The 14,803-nt window shown below is 29.6% G+C and overlaps 2 protein-coding genes across 2 annotated transcripts in view; both read left to right on the forward strand.

Annotated features, from left to right (window-relative positions):
- The window catches only part of LOC100575039 (mannan-binding lectin serine protease 2), a 24,452-nt gene extending 22,480 nt beyond the window's left edge, over positions 1-1,972 (forward strand). The window contains exon 6 of the mRNA XM_029488994.1: positions 1,693-1,972. Within this exon, the coding sequence (XP_029344854.1) occupies positions 1,693-1,877 (185 nt within the window). The 3' untranslated portion in view covers positions 1,878-1,972. The remainder of the gene's footprint in view (positions 1-1,692) is intronic.
- Positions 1,973-7,892: 5,920 nt separating this feature from the next.
- Positions 7,893-14,803, forward strand: part of LOC100575119 (modular serine protease-like) — a 9,747-nt gene continuing 2,836 nt past the window's right edge. Inside the window, exons 1-13 of the mRNA XM_029488990.1 lie at positions 7,893-7,999; positions 8,305-8,350; positions 8,900-9,045; positions 9,174-9,341; positions 9,401-9,513; positions 9,592-9,759; positions 10,269-10,422; positions 11,977-12,158; positions 12,301-12,514; positions 12,632-12,847; positions 13,094-13,261; positions 13,319-13,452; positions 13,532-13,699. Of these exons, the coding sequence (XP_029344850.1) occupies positions 9,036-9,045; positions 9,174-9,341; positions 9,401-9,513; positions 9,592-9,759; positions 10,269-10,422; positions 11,977-12,158; positions 12,301-12,514; positions 12,632-12,847; positions 13,094-13,261; positions 13,319-13,452; positions 13,532-13,699 (1,695 nt within the window). The 5' untranslated portion in view covers positions 7,893-7,999; positions 8,305-8,350; positions 8,900-9,035. The remainder of the gene's footprint in view (positions 8,000-8,304; positions 8,351-8,899; positions 9,046-9,173; positions 9,342-9,400; positions 9,514-9,591; positions 9,760-10,268; positions 10,423-11,976; positions 12,159-12,300; positions 12,515-12,631; positions 12,848-13,093; positions 13,262-13,318; positions 13,453-13,531; positions 13,700-14,803) is intronic.

A 14,803-nucleotide genomic window follows, 5' to 3' on the forward strand; every position in this document is an offset into this window, starting at 1 on the left:
TAAATTATAATAATAGTCGTTGCTGCTGTTTTCGGACGATGGAAACTTTTAATGTAACATATTCATTAACGTATATACGCGTTGACCTACTATATGAAGTTATATTAATTACAAAATATTTAAGCACTAATGGCACATATTATATATTCGTGTATACTATATTATTATTATTATATGTATGTATATTATAATATACCTATCTCAACTCTATGCCACATTTCTGCCAAGTCCCCCCCCCCAGTTCAAAAGTCAGTTATTAGTACTGAGCATATATAATTTTTAGAAAATATTATAGGAGGGGCTTTAGTCCCCCCAAAATAATTTGTCTATTTGCGCCTATGAGTATAATAATAAAAAATATATTTCTACATATCTTTCAAACAAACTATATTCGTATTGAGTGTACGTTGGCGCCACATTGTCGTACACATTAATTGTTTTAATTGACACACTTTATAACTATAAAGCGTTGGCATCTTCGTACTTTTATAGACGTAACTCTCGTACAAATTAATGATCCATAATATCAAAATGTAATCTGGCTAGAACTGTTGAATTATGTTGAAGTACAATAGTGCATGACGGCATAAAATTATCGTTTTAGTTCCATTCCTTGTGGACCTCATCGACTCATATAATGTTATGATTAAAAATTATTTAGAAAAATTATTGTCATTGACTCACATGATAGTAAACCTAGCTTTATAAAATTTAAACTTATATTTTCAAACGCTAAACGTTTGGATGAAAATAAATTATAATATGAAGTATGATATTGTAATAGTCGGTAACACTTTTATCAAATTAAAGCAATATTTTATTACTCATTAACATATTAAAATAGCACACTTATCACTTATGTCCAAGCCTGGACATAAACGAGTTAAAAAAGTTAAAGTTAAGTTAATTTTAACTTTTTAACTTCACTATTTAAAATGTAATATTCACTAACTTAATTTTTTAATATAACGAGTTACTTTTAATCTAATCCAAGTTATGTTGATTTATAAATAATGAAATAATAAATATAAAAATATTATTATTGATGATACATATTGCATAAACATTTACTTTTTATTATTTCAAACCATATGACTGGCTATTTATTTATTTATTTAAAAAAAAAAATAACTTAACTGAGTTAAAAAAAATATATGATAACTATTAACTTTAAACTTTTTAAATGTCTTCTATCAACTTAACTTAACTCAATTAACAATTATCCATTTTAATTGCCCAGGCTTGCTTGTGTACATTGATAGTCGTTCGCTGTTCTCACTATCAAAATATTTTGTCACCACAACAAAATTTGAATCTCGGATCCCACCTATGGTAGTGAATTACATAAAACAAGTGCCTCAAATAAACTAAATTTTACTCATATCATTATATTATGCCTTATGTTATTTATTCATTGTATTTTAATGTCTATGTAATGGCTATCTACTTACTGTATTACTGTATTATAATTTTTTGGGAGTCATTGATGAGTGATTCATTGAAGTTTTAATAATTATGGTTTAAATTCATTGAATTATCGGCTAACAGCTACTTTCATAACAAATCCACTAACAACCGCTTGTATTATAGCACTTATTTTTCATTAATAAGGTATACCTATAATGTACTCACTACTGAATAACTGTCATAATATGATTGATTTAAGTATTATGAATAAAATAATATCTATAGTTTCAGGACAAGGAGTGAATAGGGGAGATAGCGGTGCAGGCTTATGTTATTTACACTCTAATTCTTATTATTTAACCGGAGTAGTGAGTATAAAGGATCCAAAAACAAAAAACTCAATTGCTGTTTTTACAGAAGTTAAATATCATATCCAATGGATTCGTGAACTGTATAACAAATATAACTAAGTCCAATAAGATTAGGTACGGTAGTGTTATTAAAGTAATTTATTCCAATTGTAATTGAAATCAATATTTTATAAAATAAAACAATACGTTTTTAATTATGTGTAACAATTTTTAACAGTTCATACAATAATTCTCATCACACTATAAACATAATAGGTTAGGTTATAGGTAAGGTAAGTCACTAAGCCATAATACATAAGTAGTACCTAGGCATTATATAATATTGACACATATTAAATTCGAACCGTCTTTAACATAATAATATATAGGTACCATAAATATTAACATGTTGGTTTAAAATAGGTCGAAAGACTTTTTGGGGATATTTCATTTTGGTGACAGCAAAACATTATAAGTGCTTTTTACATTATAATATATTATAAGGTATGTATTAATCTATATATATATAATTATACTAGCTGAATATCCTGGCTTCACCCGTATTTAGTTTTTTTTTTGTAGTAAATCCTTTGTAGTATAATACACTATATAGGACAGGTGTATCTCAGTTTGAGCATATCTCAGTTTTAGTGTATATCAGTCCATGGATAAATCAGCGTCAGTGTACCAAGATTTGTGATATATTTCGACCTAGACGGGCAACCGCAAGTCGTGGATTGGATGTAGCACTTGGTATATTTTTTCACAACGTTTAATCTAGGTACTTAATCTCTAAACTTTTCTGACACCCCTATAAAAATAGTCTGTGAGATTTTATTAAAATTTAACTGAGTAGTTTTTGAGTATATAAGCTAAATACATACATTTTGTTTTAATAAATACCTAGTTTCTCTATTCGGGGCTACAAGCGCAACAATTTGATGCATATGCTTCTACCTGATCTACTTGAGTAACCAATGGCAATCATTTATAAACAAAAAAAAAAGGTTTTAATTTACGCCTTGAATCTCAAGATTCCTGTTTGGCTGTTTTTCTTTCAAATTTGAGATTATTTAGAAACATACATAGTTTTTCTCTTTTAAATATCTAATATATAAAAATCTCGTGTCCTAGTATAATATGTTAGTGTACGAACTCCTCCGTAAATAGCCCCTCCCTGTCGACCAAGCAGAAAAAGCTTTTGTGCTGCGAGAAGCCGAAGAAACTTTCCGCCAGTACTACAGAATGGTAGAGAACATCTTGACCTACTAGGGACAGGAGGAAAGACTTCGACAAGCTTCGGAGAGGAGGTGATGGTTTAGGTAAATTACAGTCAAGCCGAGCAGGTAGAACGGGACCTGAGACTGGCGGTCTTCAAGCCGGATCGTGAAGAGCCGAAGAGGATGCCATGCTGAGACGTCTTCTATGCATCATTGCACAAACACATTCATACGTATACTTTGTTATACTTTGTATATTTTTTGTTCATTTTTGTATATTCCTGTACATTTACTTTTTTGTTGTTATTGATTGTAAGCCCTCCGAGTTAGTACCTATACTAGGTACATATATGTTATTGCAACGATAAACGATGGGGGCCAGAGGGGACGTAATTCTAACGCAGTCCCCCCTCCGGTTCTCGATACCATGAGGGGAAAAAAAGGTATAAAAGTGTAAAAATGTGTGTATTCTGTGTGTGTGTGTGTGTGTGTGTGTGTGTGTGTGTGTGTGTGTGTGTGTGTGTGTGTGTGTGTGTGTATGGTTTGAGTGGCGTTGTGGTGCTCTGATCTCAATGGCTATGGTCATCTTAATATGCTGTATTTCAGCATATATAATATTATGATGTCAGCTCCTTTGATATGGGCAACTGCGCGAGTTACAGATGGAAAGTTGTTGTTTTTGTAAAATACCTGACTATCTGACTTCTAATGCTAATTTTCATAGTCACCGAATTTTAGAAGGACGACTAGTTTGCGATTCTGACACGTTTGCCAGACTGTTAAATGTTACAAATGACTCTAATGATTTATAGATTTTTTTTCAGTACTTAGGATTACAGTTTTTACACTGTGTAAGGTCGACTACAACTAATCATATACGTTAATATTTTATTCCATATATTCATTATGGTTGCTTAAATTAATAGAGTAGAGCTCGTTTCCCGTGACACCAATTATAAATATTAATACGCATAATAATAATTATCGTGGTACTATCTAACTACCAAGCTAACCGTCGCTAACCAAGAAATGGTGCCGTGATGGGAAATATAAGTCATTTGTAAAATATGCTAACTTTGTTCTTCATCACATCACTAATACCTTTTTTATGTTCTGTAAGTTAGAGTCGTGAGTGTTAGAGAGGGCTTCCACTTTCAACCAGAATAAAAGAAAGCTGTTAAGTGGGTAACGATCTACTGTACATTAAGTTTCTATAGAGACTAGAGATTCACTGTGATGGATGTGTTAAATTTGAATCCAATGATATGAAATTATTGTATAAGTACGAAAAACGATTCTGATCGAAGGTGCAGGTCTGTCAGCCTATAATATTATTCAGTATATTATAATATTTTTAGGTACAATGTCTACCTATAAATATTTAAATTTAAGTTTAAATAATTTAACTACAACTTTGTGTTATTGGGTATACGATATTCATAATAAACTAGATAATTGCATGGAAAATATAAAGGTTTTTACTTTTTTTTTTGTAAAAACTCTAGTATACCTGTATACAATATATTATATAAGTCTGCTGAAAATTGTTTGGCCTTTCTAGTGGTTATATCGTAATTTTTCGGTGGTTTTTCACGTGGCATTAAATAACTATTGAGCTAATCGAAAAATGACTGGTCTAAAGTACCATCTGGTAGATAATTTTATACAGAATAAAAAAAAATAAAAAAAAAACACCACTGTAAAACCACTAGCTTCCTCGCTCCACTCAGAATATCACCCATGACGCAAACCACCAAGTGATACGCTTTGGTACATGCATATATACAATTATTCTTTACACAACGATATAAATTTAATATAATATGGTAATTGAAAAGAATTTACTCAGACAATTTAAAATTACATATTTAATTGTTTATTTGGTATGCTGGATAATAGAGATCAATGTGCAGTTACTGTATAATGGAATAATACCTAATTGATTCTAAATGTTGTATAGACGCTTAGTTCCATTTAGAAATACGTTGTATGGTTGCACAGCATATAATAACTATTAGATATAACAAATAAGTTAACCAGGCACGTAAATAAGTGTTTTTTTTTTTTTTGTGGTTGGGAGTCGATGAATTTTTCCAGAACGGTTGAGGCTTAAAATTCTGCAACATTGTATACTTATAATAATAGGTGGTTTTTTTTGCTTAACAAAGTTAATAGGACACGATAGGACATAGGTATTAGTGTATTACTATTTACTAGTAATAAGTAATAAGTAATCATTAATTTACTATTAACATATTTTTGAAAAATAACCAATTTTAACTGATTAGTGATTACTGAATACTGATTACTTTTTTTTTTTTTATCGTATGGTGTTTAGCAAGCAAGTATAACAACTCAATAAAAATTATAAAAATTATTAATAAATATGAAATAAACTTAATTATAAAAAAAATAAAAATAAAAAATAAAATAAAATAGAATAATAATGTTATAATATAATACAGTTAGTGTCAAATTTGTTGGTAACATCTGTGTGATGGGATGAACCTTTATAGGAGAACGTCAAGTGATCCCAACCAGGCCAGTGCCGCATCCAAAACGTCGTGGATATCGTTAATTGTTCCATTGAAAGCTCGGATCGGGCAATGCCCCCTGATATGCTCTATTGTTTGAGAAGAGTGAGTCTTTCATACCCCATTTGAAAAGCATTTCTCCACATCTTCCGTGTCCGGTTCGAATTCTGTTCAAGGTGACCCAGTCTCGTCACTTAAGTTAGAAGCCAGGTACTTGGGAGCATGGGTCCTTGATTAGTTTATGGCTGTCAGGGTTTGATAGGTTCCAATTTGTTCACCAGTCATTCCTTCCTGGTTTTCAATAAGGTATTTTGCTATTAGGCAGACATGCTTCCTTGACTTGAGTCTCAAAATGCAGTTCGTAGGTATATCCTTATGTATTGGGAGTGTTACGACACATCGTAAATCATATTATCGTCCACGTCGCCGCGATCAAAGGTCCACGACTGAACCCCCGCAAGACCCACTGGTCCTTCACCGAACACCCTCCATACTCTCGAACAGGGAGTTTATCATTGTGTGTATTGTTGCTCTAAAATTGATGTACGACTTAATTCTATCATGCGTAATGCGTATCATCGCAGGTGTAGTAAAAACTACCCCCGCTCGGTGGCTCCCAGTACTATGTAATATACATCCACCAAATATCTGACGTTTGACAGCTACTGCAAGAGAGTGGTCTAAATACACTGATTACTAATTATTGGTGAGATAAAAACTGATAAAATGAATGTTATACGGGTGTGGACGTCTGGATCACGGTCTTAGAAGATAAGATCGTGGTCTGGATATTGAATATGGATGACAAAAACGGTTTTCATCACGGTTTTAGAAGATAAGATTGGAAAACTTCGCACCCTCCCGCCTATTACAATATTTCCTCTTCATGAGGCAAAAAAATTTCCCAAGTTGCCACAAAAGCGCTGCCGGTTTGACTTATTTTGAGGTGAGGAACATTATTTATATGTCATTCGGGGTTATTTTTATGGACTATATTATTATATATTATTTTCTTCGACCATATTAACTAGTTGGTTTATAATAAACTAGCTAGTTTATATGGTCGAAGGTTATTTTAAACTTGTATAATAGGTACTATAATGCTATAACCTCAAAAAAAGTCTGTAGGGCAGCGATCAAATGTACAGTGGCAACATTTGGAAATTAATTCACCTCACTAAGCGGAATGCTGATAGTGAATAGTTGTCCAACCTTATCTTTAAGACTGTGGTTTTCATCGTAGGTAGTTACGGAATCGATTATTTACTTTCGGCGTCAAAAGATAAGGGAAGTAGGCTTGCAGTGAGGCCCATTCTTTGGAACAAAATTATTTTTTTAATAATCATAATCCAATTTTTTATTTTTTGTATAAATGTATCATTAGTTATTACAATATGGTCTTTAGGGGGCAATCACTCCCACCACCCCCCTAAATTACGTGCCTGAATCAAACAATGTAATATTATTAGTTATTACTAGGTAGACATATATTAAAAAACCTATACAAAAATAGTATATAATGTGCTTACGTTTAATATAGTCAATATAAAAGTATAAAATATTACATTAATGTATTAGTTATACATAGTCTGAAGAACTTGGCACGTATTTATGAATAGGTAGGTATAATCAAAAACCATTAGGTGTATTTGATGTAGTGGTACGATCTATTATAAAATCAATTTGAAATCAAGTTAGTTATTCATAATTTCTTTATTTCCGCCTTCTACGTAGAATGACCTTCGGTCATAAGATCACATATACTATCAAGAGGTAGGTATAATAACAAACCGACTACATATTATTAGCATCATGCGATAGTGGTTTAGATTTTTAGAAGACCCAGATGTCTTGTGTATATAACTCTAGTGCTTTAAACATTAATAAGTTCTCTACAGATATTTTCAGTGTTTATTATTGGTATAAAATATTTTGGTATACCAACTAATATATTAGAAAATGTAAGATAAAATATTGTTTAGTGTATATAGTGACGTTAATTTGATGTAATAAAATGTATGCATAAACATTTTATTGTTTGTATTTTTAAATATATTTGCTTTAATCTCAGCTCACCATTGACAATGAAGGTGGCGTATACCTGGTTAATATATTCATGTTTATTTTTTGGTACGTTATATCACTGTTAACAATATATTACATAATAATAAATAGAAAATTGTGTTTTAATGAAATTATGTTAGTATAAAGTACTCAGGTCGATATAACATGTATTATATTTAAATATTATAGTTATTATACTTATTCATAATTATTAAGTTCAAACATAATGTGTTAATAATTTTATATGTACATTAACTGCATACGCCAGACTCAAAAAAATTGTGAAAATAAAACAACCACTCTTGAATATTCGTCGATAACTACAATCAAAAACGCTGTAAAGTAATTTGTTCTTATGATAACATATATTATAAAAAAATACAAGATACCGAATATATTGAGAAAAAAATTGTAGGTAGCTTGGGTAAGTATCTTGCGAGTGAAACGTTGCTTGTTGTTTCCTATATATTTTAATGGCTGGTCAAATCTTTTGTTTCCCCACACACTATTATTAACTAAAATAAACTGTCTCAGCATAAATTACTCACGAATGCACGATATATATAAGATAACAAAATATTACCTTATATTAGAATTAATGTGTTATTACGTAAAACATTATTACATTAATCCAGTACCATCAATAATAATAATAATCCACTAGGTAAACATTGTTACGTATAAAAACATTGTTAAATACATTGTTTAATGTATAAAAATTCATTTCAGGATCCGGAATTTTGTGTGACGGGGAAGATGATGATTCCTGCTCAATGTTGGTAACTGTAGTATAAATACTTATTATGTTATTATAAGTGCCAAAAATGTAGTATGTAGAAAATGCCTAGTGGTGGTTGAGGCTTGACGGAATTAGAGCCCTAAAGTCTTAATGAGCACCATCAATCAAAGAATGATCTATATTAAATATTTTAATATTAAGTATTCTTATTAAACTACACATTATGATCTAGAAAATCTTAATCCTTTCTTTTTTACAATATGTTAATTATGTAAAAAATTAACTTTATCTACTATATCCTCTAATTTTTTTCTACTGTGAAAATTTTGACTTCGAATAGGACATCGGATTCCGACATGCCATATAACATTTATTTATATAATCTGTAACCATATTGATAACTATTTACTTGAATCCATTTTATATTAATCACTTTAATTTACATAAAAACTTTACTAATAGGTACCTACCTTAATTTTTATTTTTTAATATTTTGTTTACATTTGCTTGTAAATTGTATACATTAATTGAATTGTATTAACTGTATCAAATAATAATTTGTTGCACATTTCAATAAAATTATAGAAATACTGAGGATAAGTTTTATTGTTCAAATGTACTGTGTATCAAATGGTCGTGGGTTTGTGATGGTGAAAAGGATTGTTCAGATGGTTCAGACGAGGCCAAAGAGTTGTGTGCTCAATATGAATATGGAACAAATATGACAACAAGTACAAAATAGTAGCTATATATTACATTTAATATTCTTTATATGTTTGTGTAATACCTAATAGATGCCAGAGTTACGCATATTAATCTAAATATAGAACTTCTAATATTACATCCAATTATGTTGTAGACTGCGGTAAAGGGTATTTCAATCGCCATCAAAATGTCAAAAATGGTAAGTTTGAACTTGTTGGAACGGCACCTTGGTATGTTGGAATATATCAAATAAGTAAAACAGATACAAAACATGATTTTGCATGTGGAGGGTCAATTATTGCCTCAAATGTAGTCATTTCTGGTAAAATCCTTGTACAATGTATTTAAGAAGGAATGGTAATTAATTAAATAACGTTTTAGGTGCTCGATGTTTTTGGAAAGATGATATGCTATCTAATATAATATTAGTTAACGATGGTCGAATAAAAATTGCTGTTACTGTTATTGACAGTAACGTAACTCAATTAACGAATGTAAAGTACCTATTAATATATCAAAGTATACAAATAATTTTTATAATATGTATAATAAAATCTAAATTAATTGTGCAGGTGGAAATAGTTTACTTGAGTGGAGGTTATAATGGAAAATTTGGGTTATTTGCTAATGATATTGCTGTTATTGTGTTAGCGAAAAAATTGTCGTTTAGTAATGGCATTGCACCTGTTTGTATCGATTGGAATAGTATGTATAAAGTAGAAAATGGAGATGCAGGAATGGTAAATATTATGTTGTACTGTATAATATGTAGTTTTATTAAATACATAAAAATTATTTGAAAGTATTTGTCTGGTTTAATTTCTGAAAAGTGGTGGGTGGTTATGTTTAATTTATCTACACAACTAATTACATTTTGGGGATAGCTTAAAATTGATTAACTAAGAATAAATTCCGAAAACCAACTGCTATTAAGTTAAAAATTGAGTATAAAATTTATAATTCGCCCAGTTAATTTTGGTCAAAATTTTAATGTTGTGTGAATATAGCCCCTTTAAGCTAATGCACGTCAGAGCTTTGACGTACAAGTTGTAAAAACCCTAAACATTATTCTAACTTCGTATTCGATCCATCCCCAAAATTAAAAACAGTTTATCAGTCAGACTTTATTCAAAAATACAATTGAATTCATTACAGATAGGTAGGAACTTACATAACGGGATATTAATATAATATAATTATTATACCTTTATTATAATTGTACATTTTACAACTTTTTCATACTTTTCAGATTAATTTATGGAACAAGAAGAATGACTCACAAATTCCTGTATTATTTGAAAGGTTCATTCAATATAGTGAACCTGCTACTTGTCGACAAACATATCCAGACGAATTTAATCTATACGTGACTTTTGATAAATTTTGTACCGATTATAAGCTGGGTAATACATTTTTAGATTCTGATTTTAGCGATAATTGTAGTAATTAGTAGTAATAATGTTTCGTTTTTTAATTATGGTGGACATTTTTGATATATAGGATCTAGTTGGTACTTTGAGGGTCAAAAGTAATATATTTTAGTACTTTTCCTAATACCTAACTAAAAAAAAAAAACATAATTAATATGTGTATTATGCAAAACCAGATTCAGACAACATCTATATTGTTTTATTAGAGTAACCTAATACAAGCAATAATTGTTTAGTTTTTTTTTCTACAAAGAGAGGAAATTACGTATTTAACTATCAACCTGTATGTCACTCGCATAAAGGCATGGGTGGGGGTCAACTGTCAACTGGGTGGACGCACACACAATAATCTCCGCTGAGAATAGTTTTTCGTATCCATATACAATGATTTTTTGTTTTTCCCTGTATTTTGAAAACTACTGAAAATATTAAATTTTGAACTCTCGAATGCACTAGCCAGATTCCCTTTTCAAACTCCAAGTTTCCAAATTTAGTTTAAAATAAATACAGTGAAACTTCGCCATATACCTATTACAAAGTATTTAAGATTTGCTGACAGTAAAAATATATAATACAAATTCGCAATCAGGTAATTAACTAATGATCATGGTTTCAATTCATTGTATTGACAGCAAGAAACCACACTACTTGACTAATAGATTATCTATAACCGTAGCCAACAGTTATTTTGATCAAGTCGGTAATGATATGTTTGCAAGCCATATTGGCTAAATGCAACTTTTTATATTAATACATTTAATCTTTCGAACCTACTCTGCCATGGTGTTTAGGTGAGTTCTATATCAATATAACATACGCATCTCTATAATGAGGTGATTTGTTTTTGGAAATCTGTGTTGTATCCTATTGTTGCTGGTAATCGGATGGGGGGACAGATTTTGAGCTATGTGAGATCGTTGCTTCCGCAGCTCACATTGTTTAAAAAAAAAATTCCAGAACTGATTACTCTGTTTTGCAGGTTAACACCTAAATTTCGCCCATGTGCCTCATTATCACAGGCCTATTATTGGATTACCCAGTCTCTCGAAGAAGTTCGAACCATGATGAAAATACGACGTCAAACTTTGTATTAATTTAACCCCCAAAGAATAGTTGAATGTCATATTATCATATTGATACCCCACACGTCATTTGGAGCGATTTTGTTTTAGTTCTCTAGGCTCCAAGGGCCCTTTTATTTTCAAGTGGGTCATTCCCACTTACAAACGGGCAAATAATATGCCCATATCGTTAACTAATAATAACCGATAATCACTCGTAATTCGGCTCACCGTCTTTTTTTTATGGATATTAAGTTTAAATGATTAAAACTGTTAAATTTTTCATTCTGTTATTTCTTAAACACAGTTGGTTAAAAAGCCGAATTTGGCATTTTTATAAATAAATAAAAATAAATGTTACCCTCAATACGATAAATTTAACAGATACCACCTATGGTAGGCCCACTACCTAATAATATTAACAACAATTTGTGTTTTATGTATAAATAATTATCTCTTGTTTCAGGAGAAATGTTATATGATCGAGATGTAGGAGCAGGCATATCCTTTTTACACTTTGATTCGTATTATTTAACCGGGATACTGAGTGTCACAGGTTATGATTTAAATGATACAAACACACCAGTCATGGGTTTTACAGACATTGAATACCATTTGCATTGGATTCGTGGAGTTTTAAATAAACATGTAAGTAAATATATGTCTTTAAATGTATTGATTTAAATTTTAAAATTATTTTATTGGCTTGGTTTTTTTAATGAAAATAAATCGGAAAATATTTTAAAAGGAATATATTATATTATATATATTACATTTAAGGTCTTGACAGTTCACAGGGAAATCGTGCGTTTTACCGACCGTCGAAGGAGTTGTATATTCTTATGAAGGTTCTAATGAAATTTTATCTCACGGGACATTAATTAATAACAAACTTACTGTTATTGAGAATTGTGAGGTTGGATATCATAAGGCTTATACATATAGCTTTAGGTATTGTCTGGGAAGTGGAAAATGGTTATCGAATTTTGATAAATTGTGTTTCAGTAAGTATTGTATAGTAATTCGAATGTTGTACCTAATAATTACTTATTTATTTATAGGTATAATATTAAAAGTCCAAAGTGTAGTTATGATTGATTATAATTTATTTACATTTATAGAAATGTGTCCACCTCTAGAATCAGAAAGTTTAGATATTAAATGCAGTCATAATTGTAAGTATGCTAATTGTTCGAATTTTTCGATGCCTGATACAATAGCGATACCATCATGTAAGCCAACATATATTGCACCAAATGGACAAGATCATACTCCACTTGAATTACTTTGTCAATCTAATGGAAAGTGGAATAAACAACTATATAGTTGCAATCCATGTAATATATTTTTTGTCATATAAACATTAGTCTCTAATTGGTATATATTTATTAGTTGATTTATCATTTACTGTATCTAAGTCCTTGTGTATGAATTATATATAATGTAATTAAGGAAGTACAAATAATCATAAGGTTAAGCATAATTATTGTTTGATGTACATTTTTAAACAGTCATCATTATGTCTATTCTATAAGTATTATTACTTATTAATCATTATAATTTATATTCAAATATTATTTTAGATTGCGGTAGAGTGTATATCCAAAACCAAGTATTGATCGAAAACGGTGAAATAGCACTTGTTGGAACGGCACCTTGGAATGTTGGAATATATCAATTAAATCAAAAAAATTATAATTATGACATGATTTGTGGAGGATCAATTATTGCTCCAAATTTAGTTGTTACTGGTAAAATCTTTGTAAAACGTATTTATGAAATAATGAATTAACTAAAATCGTTTTTAGCTGCTCACTGTTTTTGGCAAAAAGGTATGTTATCTAAGATAATATCAATAAACGATGGTCTATTCAAAATTGCTGTTGGAAAATATGATAGAAATTTTACAACTATTGACAATGACTTTACTCAAATAATAAATGTAACTATTATTAATAATTCTAATCTCCAAAAATAATTGGTTTGACATATGAAATAATATAAATTAAAAAATTGTATAGGTGAAAATTATTTATCTGAAAGATGGTTATTTTGGACCTACTGGGTATCATACTGAAGATATTGCTATAATTGTGTTACAAGACACAGTTTCTTTTAGTAATGGCGTTGCTCCTGTTTGTATTGATTGGAATGGTAATTACAATGTAGTCAATGGAGTTCGAGGAAAGGTTGGTTTATAGTTTATTATTTATAATTTATTCCTTTGAATTTGAACTTAAATAATAATAAAAAAAATAATGTATTTACATTATATTTTCTAAGATTATTTTGTGGCAGTACCTATGAATTACTTAATATGTTTTACATTATTTTAAATTTTAAATCCTTATCTATAAAATAGAAAATTTTATGAATTAATTAAAACAAAATAATTTGCAAATTGTTTTAACTTTTACTAATTTTAATAAATTTTAAACTTTTAATGCTTATAAAACGAAATCATGCCAATGTATCCTTATTTTAAATTCTGAGCGGAGCAAGGAAGCTAATGGTTTAACAATGGTGTTTTTTTTTTTTATCCACTAAAACGGACGAATTTGGTTGTATAGCGTTCTACCGGCGAACGTAGAATAATTATACATATAACCAGTCCTGTAAAGTATTTAAGTAAAAGTATTCAAATAATTTTTTAAGTATTGAATACATTTTTAAATACTTTCAGCATGAAGTATTTTGAATGGTATTTTAAATACTTTTTTTTGTATTAAATACTTTTTGGTATTGAATACTTTGGTTTTTTATTTCGAACATTTTATTTTTATTCGAAAAAATTGGTTAGAAAAATATTATTGTCAACTACAATTATAGAATAATAGTTTTATTTAATATTCTGTATTTCTGTGTTAGCCGAAGCTCAAAGGTTTGTGAAAACCAGATTTCTAAAAAAAGTTATTGAATATTGAATAACAATATTCCCTTTAAAACTATTAAATAACTATTAGATTACCTACTACCTATGTGTTTATATTACGATAATTAGAAACCCACTTTAAAAACCAAAAGTATTTGAAAAGTATTCCAAATACTTTTTCAAAGTATTTGAGTAGTATCTTAAATACTTAAGAGGACGTGATACCCGCATGTGTTGTCTCCGTCTTACAAGTGCATAACATAGCAAATTATACTCAAAGCAGAACACGTGTAGCTCCGTTAGCTTAAACATTAGAGTAAATTGACCTCTTATAAAATCTAAAGGTAAGATTATTATCTAGACGACCTCATGAGCTTTTTATCATATTTTAATTTTTAAGCAAGTTATGAGCACTTTAAAA

The sequence above is a fragment of the Acyrthosiphon pisum genome, chromosome A2 (assembly GCF_005508785.2).
Source record: "Acyrthosiphon pisum isolate AL4f chromosome A2, pea_aphid_22Mar2018_4r6ur, whole genome shotgun sequence".
Lineage (NCBI taxonomy): Eukaryota > Metazoa > Arthropoda > Insecta > Hemiptera > Aphididae > Acyrthosiphon > Acyrthosiphon pisum.